Here is a 19,792-nt window from a genome sequence, read left to right on the forward strand (position 1 = left end):
GCTCCAGATCTGTTCTGTAAATGATCCAGTCCTGCTCCCATATAAGCCAGTAGCAGAGGTTTCACTGACTTGAATGGGGACAGGATCAGAGCCACAGAGTTGACTGATTTTACACATTGCACATGTTATAACTAAATGCGATTTGTAAACAAATGTACTGACCATCTAAGTTATATGCAGTCAATCTGATGAGGATGGAAAGCTGTGTTTGGATTAATTCTCTGTGTGTTTCTACCCTAAGCAAGCAAAATGCAGTCTCCCTCCAGACAGAAACCTATGAATAAGTGAGCACAAGCCAGCTCAAGCTGTTAAATTTTCTTAGATAACATAGTAATATAGTACATATGCCATGTACTGTAAAGACTTCACAGCTTCATCATGGTGTCTGTTTTTAAGCAGAAATTTCCACTGTCTTCATTTGGGACTTAACAATCACTGTAATTGAATATAGTAGCATAGATGTGATAAGTTTCTAAACACATGTTCTAGCCCCAAGGGCTTCACTTCTTGTGGTGGGATGGTGCAAAATGAGCTGCTGTAAGAGGTGGGAAGAAATAGACAGTAAGTGAACCAAGGTTATCAAAACAGTATTAGGCTATTAAAAGCTTCATTATAGGATATGTTGCCCCACAATGCCTTGTTTCCAGCCAACTTATCTTTTGATGTTGCCTGAACCTCTCAATTTATTGCCGCCTACCATGTATCTCCCACCTACTCCCTTCTGATTTCGCCTGGCCTACTTCCTGGCTCAGGACATTTCCTATTTCATCAGGTTCTCTTACCGTCTGATTTGGTTCTCACTGCTACACAAAGCAAAGCTCTCTAATAACTCTCCATCCTTCCCTGTTTCTTCTGATGCCAGAGGGCAAATCCTAATTCCTTTTATCTCCTCCTGTCTTAACTTTCTGGTTCCACCTGGTTTCAGCCTGTGCCTGGCAATGCCTAGTTTTATTCTTCTCTGGGTTTAGAGGCAAGAACAGTTGTATATGAACTCCCATACTAATTAAAACATGCTGCTGCATTTTTATTGCCTGAGAACCAAACTTAGTGATGAAGTAGTAAGGACTGCCTAAAGTTATATGCCAAGAAGGAGGAGAGGAGGTGGCCTGTAAGTTATGTAATCAGCACTGGTCATGCAAGTCTCAATGTCAAAGGTCTGAGGGGGAAAATCTAACAGAGAAGAAAAAACTTTTGAAGAGGATAGAGTGTCTAAAGTAAACTGAAGGGGGAACGTCCTTCATCTGACATTCTGTAATCAGTAGCTTCATCCTAATGCTACTTCTAGCTCTTTTGCTGTCTGTAAATGCTTCTGTTTGTACTTTGAGTCAAGAAGTATGCACATTCAATTGTTTTCTTGCCAGCTCACATCACCCTGCATAGCTCTGCCATATTTAATCCTGAGACTTATCTGTGAAATGTAGCTATTTATCCCATAACTGTCTCCTGGCCAGATTATTTAGGACTTCAGTTTTCTGTCTTGTTCAGTGTTATTGTCTCCCTTATGCTATATGGTCAGAATTGGCTCAAAGGAAAGAGTCCCACCTACTTAATCCTTAGCTCCCTAGCTTCCCTCCCCTAGCCACTGCCACAGTCTACCCCTGTTTAAATTGCAGGAAGCCACAGGAGAATCATAAGCCTGTGGCCGTAGGCCTGAGAGGCAAAGGAAACTGGTCCAGCAGTGCCACCATTTTAATTAGTTTGGCACTGCTCAGTGCTCTGCCTTCCTTCCTTTTCAGCAACAATAAAACAGTAAAATCCTGATGTGACTGAGGACTGTGATTGTGGGGGGAGCCATTCACTGGGATAGCTGCTCCCTCATTGCGTCAGCGAGCACCCATGTAGCCATGCAGGTTTAGTTCCCATAATCTTCTTTGACTCATGCCATGCCAGACTCACCCCCTGCCAGCTTTGAAGGTCGATTTGCCCGCTAAAAGATTGCGCTGTAATCACTATGAATTCTCAAGTGATTTGCTGAGTACAGACAAATATGGTTGCAGAAAATTCTGCTCAGAGAAATGTTAGTTTGAAATGACACCAGGATGCTATGTGGCTAATCTGTAAAGAACTACATGCTTAGGAGGGACAGGAATAGCTATACAAAAACTCACCTGTGATCTTGAAGATCTGGTGGAGTGATGACCGCAATTACTTGGGGAGGGTCCTAGTGAAAGACACTAGTGTCCTACTGAGAGACAATCCTCCTGCAGAATTTCACCTTGAAGGATAACAGAAGCTGGGTAACCGTTTCTCTGTTCCTCATTTTGTGCTATGGGAGGCTCTGTGACCACAGCTGTCTTCTGGATGACGCTGAGTACCTTTACATTTAAAGTTGCCCTTTACTGAGGAATGAAGAAGAAAGAGCACCAGGGAAGGACAAAATTTTCTCTATTTAAGAGTATTGTAAAGTTTCTTTTTTATTATTTTATATATTGTCAGGTTTTCTTACTGATAGTATAAAGATTCTGAGCTCTTTAGCCCAGCAGTGCTCAACATACGTTCTTCAGGGAGGCTGCAAAAAGTAGCCCAAGGCATGTCCACAGAGACAGAATTATGCAGCCAGAAAGAAGGAGCTGCAGCAGAGATGGGGCTGAAACTCTTCTGAGAAGACTGGTTGGTGGCAAAGGCGGACAAGCAGGACCAAAGGGTCACATGCCTGCTAAACTGAGCCACCTTATGTGTCCCCAGCTGCTTTTCAAACTCAAAGTGAGGATTAATGCACAAACTGTATCCTAGAGGGAAGGGATACAAGGAATGAATGTTGAGAAACGCTGCTGTAGCCATAGTACAAGAACGACAGAAGCAGCAATGCAGACTCGCTCACATTGTTCCCTGTGCCTGGGAATGCTTCCCCTGCGGCTAAAGGATAATAACTCATTTTCTTTATCCTTACAGTACATGGCATTTCTATGGAGATTGGTGCCAGTTAGTACTGGCTATGTCGGTGCCTTTTATAATGAGGAATTGTTATATCCCTGACTCTGTTCTTTGTGCTCTTCCACCCACTGGAAAGGAAAAAAATTTTCTGTTCAAGTAGCTAACCTGAAAACATGCACACAGCTGGGAAATCTGAGCATGTCCAGCCAAAGCATCACATGAAGTACATGTGCCTTAGCAAAACAGAATTTGAAAAAGCTGAAAAGCATTGTCAATCAATGATGCAGATCTTAACACAGTTATTCATGCTGCATTTCAGGGAAGAAGGCATTTTTTTTACATATTGCTATTTAATATCACACATTGCCAAAGAGATCTGATATGAAATACTAAATCTGTTACTAAAGTTCAGGTGCATGAGTACAGGGCCATACTAGGGGTGACAAAGTGACTACTTTAGTGGCGGAAAATGTAATATGCCTTAGGAGGGCAAGTGTTAGGAAGAAAGGAGCTGAGGTGCAGTTTCTAGCTGTAATTGCAAGAGAGAACACAGGGCAATTCTGCTTTTTTTTAATTTTTATTTTTAGGGGAAAATGGAGCAGTTAGGCTAGGTGTAGCAAAACATCTGTGAAGCCTGGAGGCTGCGAACGTACATACCCTTGTTTTGTGTGGTTGGAAAATGCAACAAGAGAATGCAGCATTTTTTGAGTTCAGAGATCCCCGTGAGCAGGAATTCTTAATATAAACATGCCATTTCTGCCATCAAAGGGAGAATTTTCTGAGCCTGGGAAACACTGTCTTTGTAACTTAATACCCATTTTACTATACACAGTACACTTTTTGTGGTTTGTCTAAGGCAACTCCTGTATTTAAAAATCCAAAAGCTAGAAAAAGTAATTACTCTTGAGGAATTAAAAAGCCAGTCTGATGTTTCTGAAGTTCTGGTAGTAACACAAATCAAAATAATAATCATTTCTTTAAACCCATACAGTTTATATGCTGTCCCATACAGTGGGTTGGGATGGTAGGGACTGTCCACATTACCACTTTTAATACTTTGCACAGCACTGTACTAGCACTTTTAAAACAAATGGCTGCATGCTGAATATACTGGAGCCACCGCTTCACAGAGAAGCAAGAAACCACTGAGCAAGCACCTGACAGTAGCTTGTCAGATAGGCCGCAACATTGAGATAGCCTGCAATATAGTTCCTGCAAGAACACAGCATGTTCTTGAAAAATGAGCTTGCTGCCTCAGTGAGGAGAGCTGGTCAACAGTATGTTCCCATAGTGTGAGACTGTGGTTCACGGAGTCTGGGCTGATGTCCCTCTTTCTTTGCTCTCCACACACCAGCTGAAGCACTGGTGTAAGTGCATATGGCTTTTCCGTCCCCCATTCACACAGCAGAGCAGAACCCTTCTGTATAGCAACCTGTTGCACTGTCACGAAGAGCAAATATTAGTTCTTTTGCTTACTGAATGCTGCATGACGGTAGCTAAGAAAGCAGAATAAGTTATTTGAAATAGCTCAGAAATGACGTGTTCTGCAGGTTTTGCTGGCTGCCTGATAATTATCTTGTAGCAAGCGCTGTTCCTAGTTAAAGATTCATGACTGTATTTGAGACTGCTCCCCTGGGCCTGCAGAATTCCAGTCTGTCTGGCAGTAAAGATCCTTCTGGCCCCTGTCCCTTATTCCTGCTCTGCCTAGAGTAGATTTTGTCTCTAACACATGTCTCTTAAGAAAGACAGAGAGATTAGTACAATGGTAAATTGCCATCACTGTCTGGGTTCCACTGCATTAGATGTGTGTCCAAATAACATTTTTATTTCTTTGAACTGGTATTTCCTCGTGTGCATCCCATGATCACATTACTCCTGTGTATATGCTAGAAGACAGGGAAGACGCATGTGGAAGTATTGGTGCTTTCAGCCCATGTTGGAATGAGTATGTCCTGATTCTGTGTTCTTTCCATAAGCATCGATGCTGTTATTGTTCATTATGTCATATCCAGAAGTAGTGAGGTACTTTTGGTGGATACTGAAAGTGGGTACATGCTAGGATACACTAAGGTGAAAAGGAGGAAAGCATTTCTTGCCTGTCACTTTTTTAGTGTTTCTGATGTGTGATCAAAAGAAAGGACTGACCTGATTTTCTGCAGTGCTCAGCACCCACACATCCCAGTGAAGCTGATGAGAAGTGCAGGAGCTTACTGTTTTTGAAGCAGAGCCCAGAATATGACTCATAATGCCATGAAGGAGATGCTTGACAACTAAATGAAAATATATACAGATATAAGGTAACAAAGCATTTCTGCTGAATGTTTTATTGTGAAGTAACCTTTGGACTGGTGTCTCTATCACAAAGCTACAACTGTTGTACAGCTCAACAGTGTCATTGAAACAATATTTTCTGTGTTTTAACTAGAGTATCCATGTGTGTGGAGAAAATAACTGCTATATTTTGCAGTTCCCTGCATTTTGAAGCAGGCCTTTGCAAGATCCTGGCTGCTGCTATGCTATCTGCAAGGTGAAACTCAGTGGGGCTCAAAGATTCAAGTGTTCTCAGCTGTTTGCATTTGGTATTCTGTGTGTGTTGGTGATGCTGCTGCATACTGATCCTTCAGTCAGCTGGCTTTCTGTGTCTGTAACACAGCCTATATCTTGAAATGGTGGATCCTTCCGGGGCATGGAGGAGGAGGAGGCACAAAGCCAACTGGACGAGCTACTTTGTCATGCTGAGCAACTTCTCCAACTGTTCTTTTTACTACAGACTTCGCTGCTACCGCGGAAGTAGGAAATTCTGAAGAGCTGGATTCAGACGCAACAGGGTTGTTGTGGGAAAGCCTGAGATTATGGTTTGTGAAGCCTTGTACAACACTGGGCAGCAGTCCTGCTGATGTATCTTGGCCTGGCTGATAGATAACTCCAGGCTGAAAAAGAAAAACAGTTTGTGTGTGTGTGTGTGTGTGTGTGTGTTCAGTGCCTTGGAGTTTATTGTATGTGGATCATTATTATATTACTAAGTATCCTGCTTCTAAATAGACATAGCCCCCCAGCCAAGAGCTAAATATTCCTGACCATCAGGGAAGTTTTGATTTGAATTTGAACACAGAGGCAGGAGCCCAGAAGCACATCTTTGATATCCAGTGTATCATTAGCACCAGCTTCTGTGCTGTGTAAACTTCCAGTGCATCCTGTGCAGCTGGTGAAACACTCAAACACAGCTGCTCCCCCAATCTGTATTCTTTCTTTTGTACACCCAGTAGACAGCTACTGTTACTATTTTGTTACCAAGAGTTCTGGTCCATAGGAAGTCCTCAGCCACCAGTTAGCCCATCTCAGACCAAAAGGAGGCCAAAATGCCAGGCTACTGCTCAGGCCTTGTGCGCATAGATGTCCCCTATCCTTGCTATAGCAGTGCACCTGAATTCAGTCAGGTCTAAGGAATATGAGAAGAAGCCCTCAACTAATTTCATCCACCACCGTGACGCAATTATGTTTTACATCTAGCTAGCTCTACCCCTAGCTGAGCAGAATTTGGTTCCATTTGCCCTACCGGGCAGGTAAAGTTCCCAGATGGTTAGGAAGGAGGAGCTGTGTCAAGCAGGGATGATACAGATGACTGAATTCCTGGCACATAAATCCATAGGACAGCCAGGAGTCTTTTTTTTTTTTTTTTCTTTCTTTTTTTTTTTTTTTTTTCTTTCTTTTTTTTTTTTGGGGGGGGGGGGATACAAGGTTAGCCTTGTAAATTATCACAGATAGCTAGCTAATCTACAGTGAAAGAGGTAAACTTGGGGTGATTGCTTCAAATAATACTAGTAGGTTGGAGTACTTGGAAAGGGATGCTAATATCTAGAGAGTTGATACCTGATGTCCGTAAAGTTTGCAGTCTACTTGGAGGTCCTGTAAGGGTCGTATTGCCATAGTTGCTGTGCAGAAACCGAAATTCTGGCAAAACAGCACATAGTCAAGAGAAAAGTTATAAAATAGAAGTGATCTGCATTACAGTTTTTATTTTTAGTGTATTAAGAAAGATTCCCACTCATGAAAACTACCTGTACTTGATTTAATTAGATACAAAAGAATAATTTTAGCATAATAAAGTATACAGTATAGTTCACAAGAACTTACATTGTAGGAAGGTTGGGCAGAGTCTATCCTTTTGTTATATATTTGTATACTGCGTAATACAAAGGAGCCTGATTTTCTCAGATGGACATATTAAGAAGAATAAATAATAATATATACTCTGTTTATTTAAAATATTTTTTGTTAAGGACACTTTTGGCCTCAGCCTTTTAGAAATATACTAAAATGCATTAGGATCTCCAGATACATCGAGGAGAAAAGAAAGTAGTGATACAGCTTTAGAAAATTACATATTGAAAAGCATACCATGACAGTATACAGTCACAGTATACACTTTTGTCCTCACAAAGGTCTATTCCTGTACAAAGGCAAGTGCATGAGAGCATGCCTCTTTTCTGCCCTTGAAATGGCTGGATCAGGACTGGTGTGCTGGCATACTCACAGACTGACTGTCAGGCAGCAGCTGACAGGCATCCACGTTATCTTTAGCTTCTTCTGCTGAGCAGTTTGTGGCGGCCACAGCAAACTCAACAAAGACCAAGTGCACTGGTTCATACTGATAAAACAGGAATATTGTTTAACAGACTTTGCAGTGTGAAATTGCAGAGCTGCTGAGAAAAAGATAAAAGGCAGGTGTTCTAAGAAGTCTGGTTTCTAGCTCAGCATCTCCCACTGAAGTCAGAGGGAATTGTGGCTAAGAGGACACAGAATCCTTGGGAAATCAGGAGCAATTCATTAGGGTACTTTAAAGCTAGCCAATTCTGTTCGCAAAACCAACTAGTTAACACTGGACAATTACCCTAGAAGAAATATTCTGTTTACATGTAAGGATAGCCCTAATTCTAGGAGTTACCTGTATTCTGGCTCTTCCGATCTCAAGGAGTTTGAGGTAGGCATCAGCAGTTTTGCTGTTGTGGTAGTTGAGTGCAGCTGTAACAGCTGTTAATACCTGAGTGTTGTTTAAATTTACCAGGAGCGGACAGTCAGGGCAGACTCGGACAATATCTTCATTTGAGTCTACAGGAGGAACCAGACAAATTATGTTTTCATCAGATTATAGGTTATTTCTGAAGACATTGTAGATCTAATCAGTGATGTGAAACACTGTTTCATGGTCTGTCTCAAATTATAGCGGAAAGGATTTTTGGCTGTGCCAGATAGGTGGCAGTATTTCACAAAACTTTTGCCATTGAAGTCCTGAAATATTTATACGAGGTAAAATATCATGGACTGCAGGAACTCATTTTGAATGTTCTTACTCAGGTTTTAATCAGTTCTTTTTCTGGCAAGCTATCTGTGACACCAGTGAAAAGATGCATGTCTCAGCGCACACGAAGAATAGTGGAAAAATTGAGATGTTTTAAGTTATTGGAACTGTGTGTGCATGAGTGTGTTGTTTCATTCAGCCACCTATTCTGAAAATAATACCTAAGAAATCTCATACAGAGCATGCAGAATAATGATTCCCATGTCCAACACTGAAAATTTTGGGACGAGTAAATAAGCTCTAGTAAATTCAACAAGCTCTAGCAAATTCAGGCCAACAAAAAATCAAATTCTGGAGGCTAAACTCATTAAGTACCAGCCATCTCTATGTCAAATCTGGGAACTTCTCCCTGGTTAGTCTTACCAAATCTTAACTCTCATAGTAAAGAGGACCAAAGAGAGTCCTCTCTCTTTGTAAGTGAGGACTCACTACATTTGTAAGTGAGTGAAATAAAACAAGGGAAAAAAGACTTCCAAAACATCTGGATTTAGAAAACTGATTAACTGTAATTTTTTATGTCATATTTACACATAGCACTTGCAGTGCTTGAAGTCAGAAGGGCTAGTGAACTGTAACCACTGCCACCAGATTCATACCTAAAGATCAAAGTCTTTACCTGCATGTGAGTGGCATTTACTGGCAAGTACAGATAACTTCCCATCCAAATTCTGCAATTTAACATCACAATCACCTTCAACCGCCTAGAGAGAGGTAAAGATAGATCAAAGGGTTAGTCATTAAGATAAAGAGGAATTTCTGAAAAAGGTGACTACTACTGAATTTAAAAGAATGGGTCCTGGCTGAGTGTTCCAGGCAAAATCGATCTGATTACAAAGGACATGCTAGGCTTTTATTGATGTCTGTGATTTGGTAAAAGGCAGACCTCACCTGTGAAATTTGGATCCAAATCTGGATCTCAAAAGTATCGGAATTGCTGGGGTATCCGTATTATAGATGCGTAGTTCAGGTCCTTCTCTCACAAAGAGCAAAGAATAGGAATACTCCTGAATTAAGATTTTCTGCAGAGCGGTTTGATAACATTCTGCCTAATCTCTGCTGGTCAGTGGCCATGGTAACAGCAGAGTGTGCAGCCTGGGCGGGAGCTGGCTTGCAAGCTGCACAATCCAAAGGGGGAAGAGATGTCAAAGCAAAGCTGGAGTCACTGGCAAGAAGGAGCAGTTAGAGTTCCCTCCCCCTACATGGAAAGTGGGATCTGAACCCTGGTGAATACAAGGTGGATTATGGTTCAAATTTAGTCTTGAGCTCTGTGAATTGGTCCCCTTTCTAGAAAGAGGAAACTAAATTGATGATTTCTTACTCTTCTTTTCACTCAGAAAGCAAAGCTGCCAGTGCTCAGACAACACTTCACTGCTTTGGTTAGGGAAAGCTTTTCAGAAGTGGATAGTATTTGCATAAGACCAAAATACTCAGGGGCCAATAAATTCCAGTGGAGCATTACTCTGAGGGCAGAGCCCTATCTGCAGGGAATAGTTCTCCTGCCAGTTCTCCTGGTGGCCAGATTTGATGTAATTTCATTAGTTAACAGCCCACACACTGGCAAGGGAAAGCTGTGGTTAGCACTAGTTCACAGCTTTCCCTGTCTACAGTTTGCAACAGGGCAGTGGCATCTAGGTGGGCGGTGGAGAGCTGAATCTGGAGCCCTTAGCCCCTAGACAAGGCCCTACAGTATGCATGAACTTCATGTGAAATGTTATTCCAGCAGTAACTTGTCCTCCTCACACAGTAAGACAGGGAGGAAATCCCAGAGTCTAGCAAGCTGAAGGGACACGGAACTGGTGAGAAAGAAGAGTTGGTGCAAAGGGGCTAAATTTTCACTATGACGGGAAGAAAGAAGCAACACCATTGTCTTATTTGATGTTTACCCCGCAGTCCTTCCTGATTTCTACACACTGAACTCTTTGATTTGGTTCATATAGACTAACCATGCCAGACACAACAGTAACACTAATTTCCTCATGTGTGCTAAAAAAATTCTTTTGCTGAGGAACTATGCTGTCAATTATCCCGTTATCCTCCCTATCTCCTACACTAATACACAGAGACTTTTCCATTTACAGCATAGAGGGGAAAAAAAAACTTTGGAGGAGAGATGCTGGAATGAGTGGAGAAGATACCCAGGTTTATTTTCTTTGGGGCAGCTACAGAAAGAGCGTATGACATGAAGGCAACTAAAGCAGCAGGGAAGTTACAGGTGACAATGGTTATAGACTGTTAGAGTGATCTAACATTTGCAACCTGAGCTTGCAAATCTAAAGCTGGTCATAGAGAGGCTGCTAGCACCAACTTACTGAACTTGCATTTTTTGCACAAAGCTAGTGAAGTTTTAGATACTCACGTGTTCTGTGAAGCTCCTTACTGTGCAATTTTCAAGAGGTGTAGGGTTGAGGATGTGGCACTCAGTCTCTAATAAGTCAAGTTCAAGAAACAATATCTCGTTATTCAGCCCCTGGAAGAAAAACACAGAAATTATATTAATTACTTCACAGAACATCACCAGGTCTCACCTCTGGGGCTGAACTGTGATCTCTGTTGCTGACTGCCATTGGATAGCTCCAGGTATACTCTAGAGTAACAGTATCAGGAGCAGATCCTTACTATGTAACTTTGTAAGAAACGAAGTCCCATTGATGTCACATGAATTTTTTGCCAGCTAAGGAACCGGCCCGTAATTTTTAGAAAGTCCAGCGTGAATGTAGTGGGCAAATTCTTCTGAGTTAACTTGATTTTGTCTTGTTGGGTAGTTTTTTTTTTTTTTTTTTTTTTTTTTTTTTTTTTTTTTTTAAAAAAAAACAGCTGCTTTTGTTGATGAACAGACTCCATGGTTCTGTGACATGGTTCATGGTTGTAGTTGCATCTTTTCAACTATAACATCAGACATGTGAGTGGAAGGATAGTAGTGAGGTTTCCTAGCTCTGAAAATGACTCTACAGCTTGGAGGTACGTATAAGGATGTCCAGAACAAGTCAAGTGATCCCATTTGAACCAATGGAGTTATTTTATTGTAAAACTATTAAGTATGAGCAAAGCTGTGTTGCCAGTGTTTTTGTGTAAATACTGTGGGTAGACTTCTAATCTCATTACTGTCTGTTTTATTCTCCTGTAAATGTCATTGACATCCTCACTCTCATATCAAACAGAAAATAGCCGTGAAGCTTTATTTTTGTTAATATTTGGGGCCCTTTTCATTGTTTTGAGAAAACCAAGGCTCTGAATGTGTACCTATGTTGTATCCTTGACCACTTCTGTAGTCTCACTGGACTATCAGAATGATGCAAATAGATCTTAGTGAAAATGAGACTACTAGCCATAGTTATTTCCATCCAGTTTCCTTGTCAGCCCAATGACATATTAGATCAAATTCATACCTACCACAAAATCACTGATAGCATGGAATTAGGATGACTATGCGTTTAGCCAATTTTACCTGCATCACAAAGGTTATCCACACAGTTTTGCTCCAGATCAGCTACTGGGTTCACAAATCAGCACTTTGAATGATCTGCCCTAACCAGCATCCTGCATTTGTAAACTAAGCCCTTTCTATCATTGCATAAAAAACACCTGAACGTTTCTCTCTCCCCCTCTGTTCTGTTCTTTGAGAGATACATTCCAGCGAGCCGGATCTCAGCAGCAACGAGGTGGCAGTGCCCCATTTATGCCAGAGGAGCCATGCTGATTTCCCTCATGTGAGGATGCAGCCCTCTGCTGGGATTGTCGGTAATTTCCAAACTTTCCCTGTTTTAACACAGTGCTCTGCCTGCAAGTTCCTCACTTACCTGGGGTAGCACGCGGACATTTTCAATTCTGTTTAAGGCAAACTTGTATCCGTGATGGCTGTAGTTATTAATATAATTCACAGCAAATTCAGCTGCTGCTTCAGATTCTGGGTCATCGCAGCCCAAGGGACCGGGGGGAGCTGCTGGTACAGCTTTGTGGATTGGAAGCTGAACAAGCAGTATTAAAGCTACTAGCACCTTCATAGCACCTGAGGAAAACTGGTCCCTTTCAGAAATAAAAATCTGAGAATACTGTTCAGATGGTTTCTAGGTAGCCAGAACCGGGGTCTCATTTATATAGTACATCACCACAGACTTTGCATGAGCGCATGTCTGATATTTGTCCCAGTTCCAAGCAGGCATTGCAAACAACAAAAGAGAAAAGTAAATGTTAGGACATCAAGCTGACTGATTAATATTAGCCAAAGTAAATTTTATCAGGTAGGACATTGCAAAGTCTGCTAAAAAGAAGAAAGCATCAGCAAAAATGTAAGACAGTTTTTAGAAACTCTTCTGCGAACCAACTACAGTACATGGAAGAGGAAAACAAATCCTACTGTTAAACTTGTAGAGATGCCAGACTTAATTAAGTTTTATTGTAAGCAAGGCAGATTCTGTTAGGCCCCAAATCTCTCCAGATACCAGTTTAAATTGGGAGATCAGTACCATGATGAATTAGAAAATGGAATTTGGATCAGATCTAAGGTTCACATTCAATAGTGAATTTAATTATATAGCAACTTTTGTAACTGAGTTCGTTTAGAATGGGTGATGAGACATAGTTTCTAAACCTTTTGTATCAGCTCTCTGTTTCCCTGACATAATCAAAATAATTCCAATAATTCCTGTTCAGTGATTCTAATTTTACTCTATAGAGCAGGTGTGGTTTTGAAATTTTTCTGGAATATGGTGTACAGATTGTGGGATTTGGAATAAGATACTGAATAACACAAAAGTGCTTTAAGAGGAGCTTAGAGGAAATTTAGCTGCTTGAATCTAGAAGAGCATGCCAAAAAATCCCAGAGCATCCACTTAGGCAGTTATCATTATGATTTTGTGCTGCTCAGCTGAGCTAAACAAACCAAAGTGCATTTTCCATCTAAGGGCATGTGGGTTCCATGGACTGAGTGCTGCTGTGCTTAAATCCCCCTATTTTGTGTGCTAGGTGAACTCTGAGCACGTCCAATGCACACTGATAGCACTAAAGGCCGTTCAAAACAGACCAGGTAATGATGACTCTACATAATAGTCTAATAGTTGAAACAGTCTCCTAATAAGTGGGAAATGAGATTCAAATCTCGCTCATCCTAAAACAATGCCCTGGCTTCCAGAGTGTGGGTTGTCTTTGCTTTTGAACAATCACCTCTCCTCACTTTGAAGTTCAGCATTGAAAATGCCAGAGAGATGGGAATAAAGAAGTGTGTGGCCACTGCTTAGAGATGATGTCGTTCAGTTAGAAAGCTGCCCGGGAGTGCTGGTCCCCAGCTCACATTTACGTTCACAGTTTATGCATTTACAAAACTGTAACTGGATAACAAAAAGATTCTATGGAGCAGAGTACGGCTTCCAGGATGTCTCCACCATTTAAGATCTTTAATTGAAACAGAGTATTTTTCTCAAAGAGAGATTCTAGCTCAACCAAAAGAAAAGTTTTTCCTGCAGGGGTTTCACAGTAAGTTTCTATGATTTGTGTTATGCTGCTGATCCAGGCAGAAGGTCCCTTCTGGCTTTAAAATGTATGAATCTCTGTTGTCATTTTCAAGGAGGTCAAGAATTAGCTGCAGGTTCGAGATGAGCAGAAGGACTTCAGAATATTTAGTTTTCACATCAGCTAAGTACTTCTCAGCTCATGCAATAGTGTGAGTGGGGCTAGAAATTCCTTGGAGAAAGCAGTCTTGAGTCATTGCCTCTCTTTTCTAGAACCTGGAAATGTAGAAAAGAACATAAACAGAAATGTTTCCCTTGGACAGACTAACTGATGAGGAAGGAGATCTGGAAGAGACTAAAGAGATTGGGAATGATTCCCTTGAGCTGTATGTAGCGTGGAGTAAGCTCTGGATAGTAGGATTTGCATACTGAAGAAATTCCTGGGGAAAAGAAAGTTCTTCCTCTCTCTTTTAAGAAAAAACAAAAAAGATTCTGAGAATGATTCATTTCTTCCTATCATTTGATGTCAGGTGTTCAGGCATTTGTTTTGTCATGCAGATGATCATTTGTCTTCTGATTTTGTTTGGCCTACCTGGAACACTTGAAGGATGAAAACTGGTGTCCCCAAACATCTTCTGAGTGTTCTCTGTAAGTGTCTTTTGAATTGTTACAAATTTATTTAGAATATTACTCTTTATTTTTAACCTGCAGTTCAGTTGCTAACCTGTGAAATTATAACTTCCTTTTCACTTTTCTGATATGAAACTGTAGGCTAAATTTCTAACAGGTGCAGGCTGGAATTGGTCTTCACCTGTGTGATATTTAATTTCACCAGGGAAGGACTTAGCCTTTTATTTATAAATTAAGTGTGGTCATTACTGAGTCTCATAGTTTTCTCATAGGTAAATGTGTTACACAATCCAGTTCAGTCAACTTCGGATTCTGTTTTCAAAGAACAACTTTAAAACCTCAAATAGCAAACAGGATTTATTATCTTCTTTCTTCCCTTGCCTTTGCCACTCACATTTAGCATTCCACTTACCAAGCAGGATGAAAGGGAAATACTTTGGAGTGCACCACACTTCTCGGGTCTTCTGTAGGCTTACCCAAGACCTTCTCCTCTTGATGCCTGTTGGAGCTTTCTTTGCTAGAATGCAGTGGATCAGAAATGTGCCCATACGGTCATCAGAGGCAGCAATGCAATGCAGAATGTCTGTGGCAGCATTTCTGGGGGAGTCTTAAGATGTGTGTGAGGAAGTGGTGATTTGTTTTTTTAAATAGGAATGAATTTAAAAGTGCAATCATATAGTTTGAGTACAGGTAATATGAAAAGAAGTCTTTCACCTTTTGGACACAGACTGACACAGATCTGCCTAATTATTCCCCTCTGGAAATGAGCTTACTGGTGTCAGCTCCCTGCAGTCCTGTGTCCTGTCATGACTGGCCCTTTACTGGCAGCTTCACTCAAGAGATAGCAAATGCAGAAATAACTTCTCACTTAACTCAGTGTAGATCTATTCTCACTTCTTCTTGCCTTGGACACAGTAAAAAGTCAGCCTTTAGTAGTGCCTACAAATAGTTTTTGCAGCACAAAAAATGAACTGAATTCCACAGGCTCCTGGACAGAAGGTCACATCTCAACCCCACTGAAGTGAACAACAGTCTTTCACATCAGTAGCGTTAGGCTTTGGCCCTAGTGAAATTAGGCTGCATGAGAGATTTGACAAGGCTTCAGTGTGATGGAAATAGAACAAGTTGGGTTTATTGCCCTTGTTATATAAAATGCAGTATTGATTCCATGCTCAAGAACTGAGGCTCCACTGAATCTCAGTTCTTAATAATTTATATAAACCACAATGGAAAGGTGAGTTGATGGTTTTGTTTTTTGCTTTCTCTTTTTTGCTGCTGTTTGTTTGTTTGTTTTTAGAACAACTAGTGCTGCATTAGAATCTTGCTGCCCCTGCTCAACCTGATCTGGAAGGAAGGCAATGAATTGCTTCCACAAATTGTCAAGTTGACACCTTTCTGAGCTTTAAACTCAAACAAATTAAACAAGCAAACAGATAAATATCAACTTTTTAAAGCTTCAGATCAAAGTTAAACACTTGTGGGGATTTCTGAGGCTCTCTTTTCAAACTACTAAAATGTCATTTTTTGGTGAAGCAGACAGAACTGGTCCAATTCTCTGCACCACATCAAAAGGTGCATTTCTGAGCAGTCAGGCATTGTACAGTACTACAAAATTTAATCACCTCTTGCTTTACACTTGATTAAGTACATTACTTTTGGATCATAGAGTTCACAAGATATTGGAAGATCAAGACTGTCTTCTATGGAGCCGTCACCTACACAGAAACCTGCATGCTAAAGAAAGAAAATATCTGCAAGAGAAATGTCATACGGTTAAAGTGACCTGCCTTGTCCAGGCAACATACTGCTTTCTTAAATGATAGTATAATCGGCATAAAGTACATGAAAATCTATAAATGTCTGGAGAAAAAAAAATAATGACAAATTCAGACTAATTGATTTACATAACCTTATTGGCACCTTTCCACCACATGGGCAAACATGCAAATATAGGTTGACTTAGGTTCACTGCAGTCCCAGATCTCCACAGTGTCCCTATAGCCGAATTTTCTGGCTGCAGAATAGTCAGTAAAGTCTGAGTAGTTTTGCCCAGCTGTAATAGTAGAACATTGTATGTTAATTTAAAAATATTTTAATGTATTTCTTTTTTTTTTTTCAGTATGACAGTCTTTAAGGGAAGGAAGGCTGATCATATACCATAACTGTAGTGTTTGTAGTTGAGAGATTTCTTACTGTGGGAAATAAAATGTGCAGAAGTGGCACCTATTTCAGGAGCCTCTAGTTTTGAGTGCCCAGCTAGATCTCCCTTTCACTGAACTTTGCTGACCTCAATCTGTTTATTTTTTTTAACTGTAAAATGGAAATAATAACTTTTTTCCATTTCGCTCCTGTGCACTGAAATGACTCGCTGAATTTTATAAAATGTTTTGATATCCTTGGGTAGAAGAATCTATTCAAAACATAAGAGAAATCTAAGAGTCAGGGAAGCCAGATGCCTCTCAATAAAAGGAATTCTTGGACTTACTAGAAGTATAGCTGGACTGAGAGGATTCAAATTTGGGCTTCAAAAATTAGTACTGATTATTTCAGAGAAATTTTATCTGGTGGAATTTCTCTATGAAAATTAGACTCATTTTCAAAAGATGTGAAAAGCTGTTCAGAAATCTGAATTTTTTAATGCAATGGAAATTCTAATTTTTGACCAGCAAAGCCAACTAAATCTATTTTTGTTCTGTTCTGCTTTGTTCTATTTTATTCTCCTATTGTCTGTGCCCCTGAAATACTTGAGTGCCTTCCAGAAGTACATTAAGTGACATAACTAGCATTTGTTACATGAGAGTCTATTCTCCTTTTCTTCCCAGTGGGAAGATTATATAAGATGTTTTGTCTTAGTGAAATTTTTGATTGATTTAAATTCTCCTTCCCATTTCCTCATTTTCTCTGCCATGTGTTTTGATGTTGCAGCTAGTAACAATAACTGTTTTCTGAGATGAAAGTTTTCAAGCCTCTGCATGGCTTTTACCCTGTATTATGCTGGCCTGATGTCTAAACTCCCTTTCCTTAGTTTTTATACTTTTTCACCCTTTTATCAAGGTCAAAGTTTTTTATATTGCCATGCAACTCTTGACAATGGGATATTTTTGCTTCAGCCCTACAGGCACGTCATGGTTCTCTCAGTATCATGCCTGTGCGATTTGACGGGTGTGGGAAAGCTGTGTCGGAGATGGATGGGAGGCAACTGTGAAATCAGACACTGGCAGTTAGCTTTATGTCCTTATGCCATAGTTAGGACTTCCAGCTATTATGGATGTTCACCTTGATCAGAATCTAGAACAAATAGAGGCAGGATACCTAGGAAGAGACTACAGAGCTGAACAGCAAGAGCGAAGAGGGGACTAGGCAGCAGAAACAGTGTTTCTCACTGAGCAAACAGACACCCTGTGGTCAAACTGACCTCTTTTCGTCCCGGAGAACAGCATGTCAACCTAAGTGAATTTAAACTCCACTTACCATGTGAGTCAGTGGTTGTTCTGGCATTACCAGACTATCCACAGACACATGGCCCCTATTTAAAGAGGCAAATTGAAACATGCCACATTAATTCCTTCTACTTACAGCAACTTTAGAAGACGTAAATGCACAATTGGTCTGGATGCTGTCATGTCCTATGATGCTGTTAGTCTCTTTGATGGATAACTCCACATGATAACTCTGCATGTTATCTTCCCTTGCTGAGTTGAATCCTGAAATTTAGTAGCAAGTGTTAGGGAAGCCTGCTGTGCTCTCTGGATTCCCACATGCTCAGCTGCAATGACATATTTTTGATGTGAGAAACCAAGTTCGCTCTTGGCACTGTGAGTGCTTTTTCCACTGAGATCAGTAGAAAGAGCTGTACAGTCTTATCCTGTGGCAGTTTTTAGCTCTTTATTTGTTAAACAAAAAAAGCACCTCTAAGAACATAACATACCTACCTATGTTGGGCTACTGCTTGAAAATGGCCTGTATGTCTCCATGTGGATGTTTATTGGCCTAAGTGACAGGAGGCTCCGTGCTGTTACAGGCAGAGCTGGGGAATGGCAGGTGGGAGGCTGGCAAACCGATGTGCTCTCTCACCTTGGAACACTGCCTCAGGGGCATGACGAACCGAATCAATGCCCCAGTGAGATTTACATAATTCTGACAGGTGAGAGTTTTTTTTTTTTTTTTTTTTTTTTTTTTAATAAAAGTTGTTTATTTTTAGTGGGGCAAACAATCAAGAAGATTTTTATACTGCTGCATGCCCCTATATCATCTGTTTGTTCACTCTTTCTGCTGCCTTCCAGCCACATGGCTAAAAATCTAGGACTAGATAAGAAACATGAGGGAGATATTTTAATTTACTAACATAGAGGCAATGTATTAATAACATATTTACAGTACGGAAAATGGATCTTTCCAAGCTAGTGCAATTTGAGAAAAATTATATAGACATCTTTGCTTAAGAAGTTGAAATTTTGCATGTCAGACATAAAGTGTAAATGACTTTTGTGACAACAAAGTAGCTAGACTTACAGCTCTCGTTGAATTTATACAACATCAGATTCACTGCAGCTGGGGACTCCAAGCTGTCAAGAGCAATAAACGTGAAACACTCTGAACAGACACAGGTGCCCAGGTGACCTTCTCCTTAGTGCCTAAAAGAAAGGGAGATGTGAATGCAAGCATCATGGGCTGATTAAAAACAACATCCAGTGTCACATTTGTATAAAGAGGTGCATATCAACACCTTTTCTTCTGATATGTGTGTGAATTTGTTAAGTCTTGTAATGTCAAAGGAGAGAGAGATGTATCTTTGTTTACATTCTGCCTAGAAATTCAGAACCTAACAGTGATGTTAAATTCAGCCAATTTTAAAGTATGCATACATATAGCTGGATAGTGCAGACTACTGCTTTTGTACTCACAGGTTTATGAATAGAACAGGAGAAGTGAGCTCACAGAGCCGCTTTGGTGAGGCTGCTAGATTTTAGAGCGGGTGTCTCAGCTTTTGCCTCTGGCATGTTCCTTCTGCTGTTTTTCTGAGAATTTTTGCTCTTAATGAATTTCTAATTTTTCTATTCTTATTACTATTCTTTCTCCCTTTGGTGGCAGTACCCATTTCCTGATACCCAGGTATGTCTCCTAAAGGGGATCTTGGACTTCTTTGACTCCTTTTGTTGAACACAATAAATCTCGGTCTACATCCCCGTCTTCTACCTGTCGAACATACCTGAAATATCTATTTAATCTCTGTTAGTATAGCTCACAATGTTCATTTTGATATTTTGATGACCTCCTCGTGCCCATGCCAGCACAGTGACCACTAATCCTACTCCCAATGCTAGCCTGCTGATTATGCCATCATTTCTTCGAGTCGTTCCCCAGTGACAAAAACATCAAGCTCAAATTTGTGGCATTGTTTGCAAGTCCATGTCCAAGCCCAGACCTTCTTCCTCAACTGTTCACCTGAATCTCACCATGTCCCATCTGCCGCCAGTATCCTGCT

At 40.6% G+C, this 19,792-nt stretch overlaps 1 protein-coding gene across 1 annotated transcript; it reads right to left on the reverse strand.

The window, feature by feature from the left end:
* Window positions 1-5,225: 5,225 nt before the first annotated feature.
* On the reverse strand, window positions 5,226-12,234 carry AHSG (alpha 2-HS glycoprotein). Its single transcript, XM_062582964.1, has 7 exons — window positions 12,031-12,234; window positions 10,590-10,700; window positions 8,850-8,934; window positions 7,820-7,983; window positions 7,409-7,522; window positions 6,745-6,825; window positions 5,226-5,804 (listed from the first exon to the last, which is right to left on the reverse strand). Exons 1-7 carry the CDS (start codon window positions 12,232-12,234, stop codon window positions 5,529-5,531), a joined length of 1,035 nt encoding a protein of 344 aa, XP_062438948.1. The 3' UTR covers window positions 5,226-5,528.
* Between the last annotated feature and the right edge of the window lie 7,558 nt (window positions 12,235-19,792).

This window comes from Rhea pennata, chromosome 9 (genome assembly GCF_028389875.1).
Source record: "Rhea pennata isolate bPtePen1 chromosome 9, bPtePen1.pri, whole genome shotgun sequence".
NCBI classification, from domain to species: Eukaryota; Metazoa; Chordata; class Aves; order Rheiformes; family Rheidae; genus Rhea; species Rhea pennata.

Excerpts from the sequence above, each read along its gene's own strand:
- AHSG (XM_062582964.1), bottom strand. The coding sequence starts at position 12,234 with ATGAAGGTGCTAGTAGCTTTAATACTGCTTGTTCAGCTTCCAATCCAC. Across the intron at positions 8,935-10,589 it reads TAAGGAGCTTCACAGAACAC|GCGGTTGAAGGTGATTGTGA; the intron begins GTGAGTATCTAA and ends ACCTCTCTCTAG. Across the intron at positions 7,523-7,819 it reads TCGGAAGAGCCAGAATACAG|TATGAACCAGTGCACTTGGT; the intron begins GTAACTCCTAGA and ends CTGTTTTATCAG.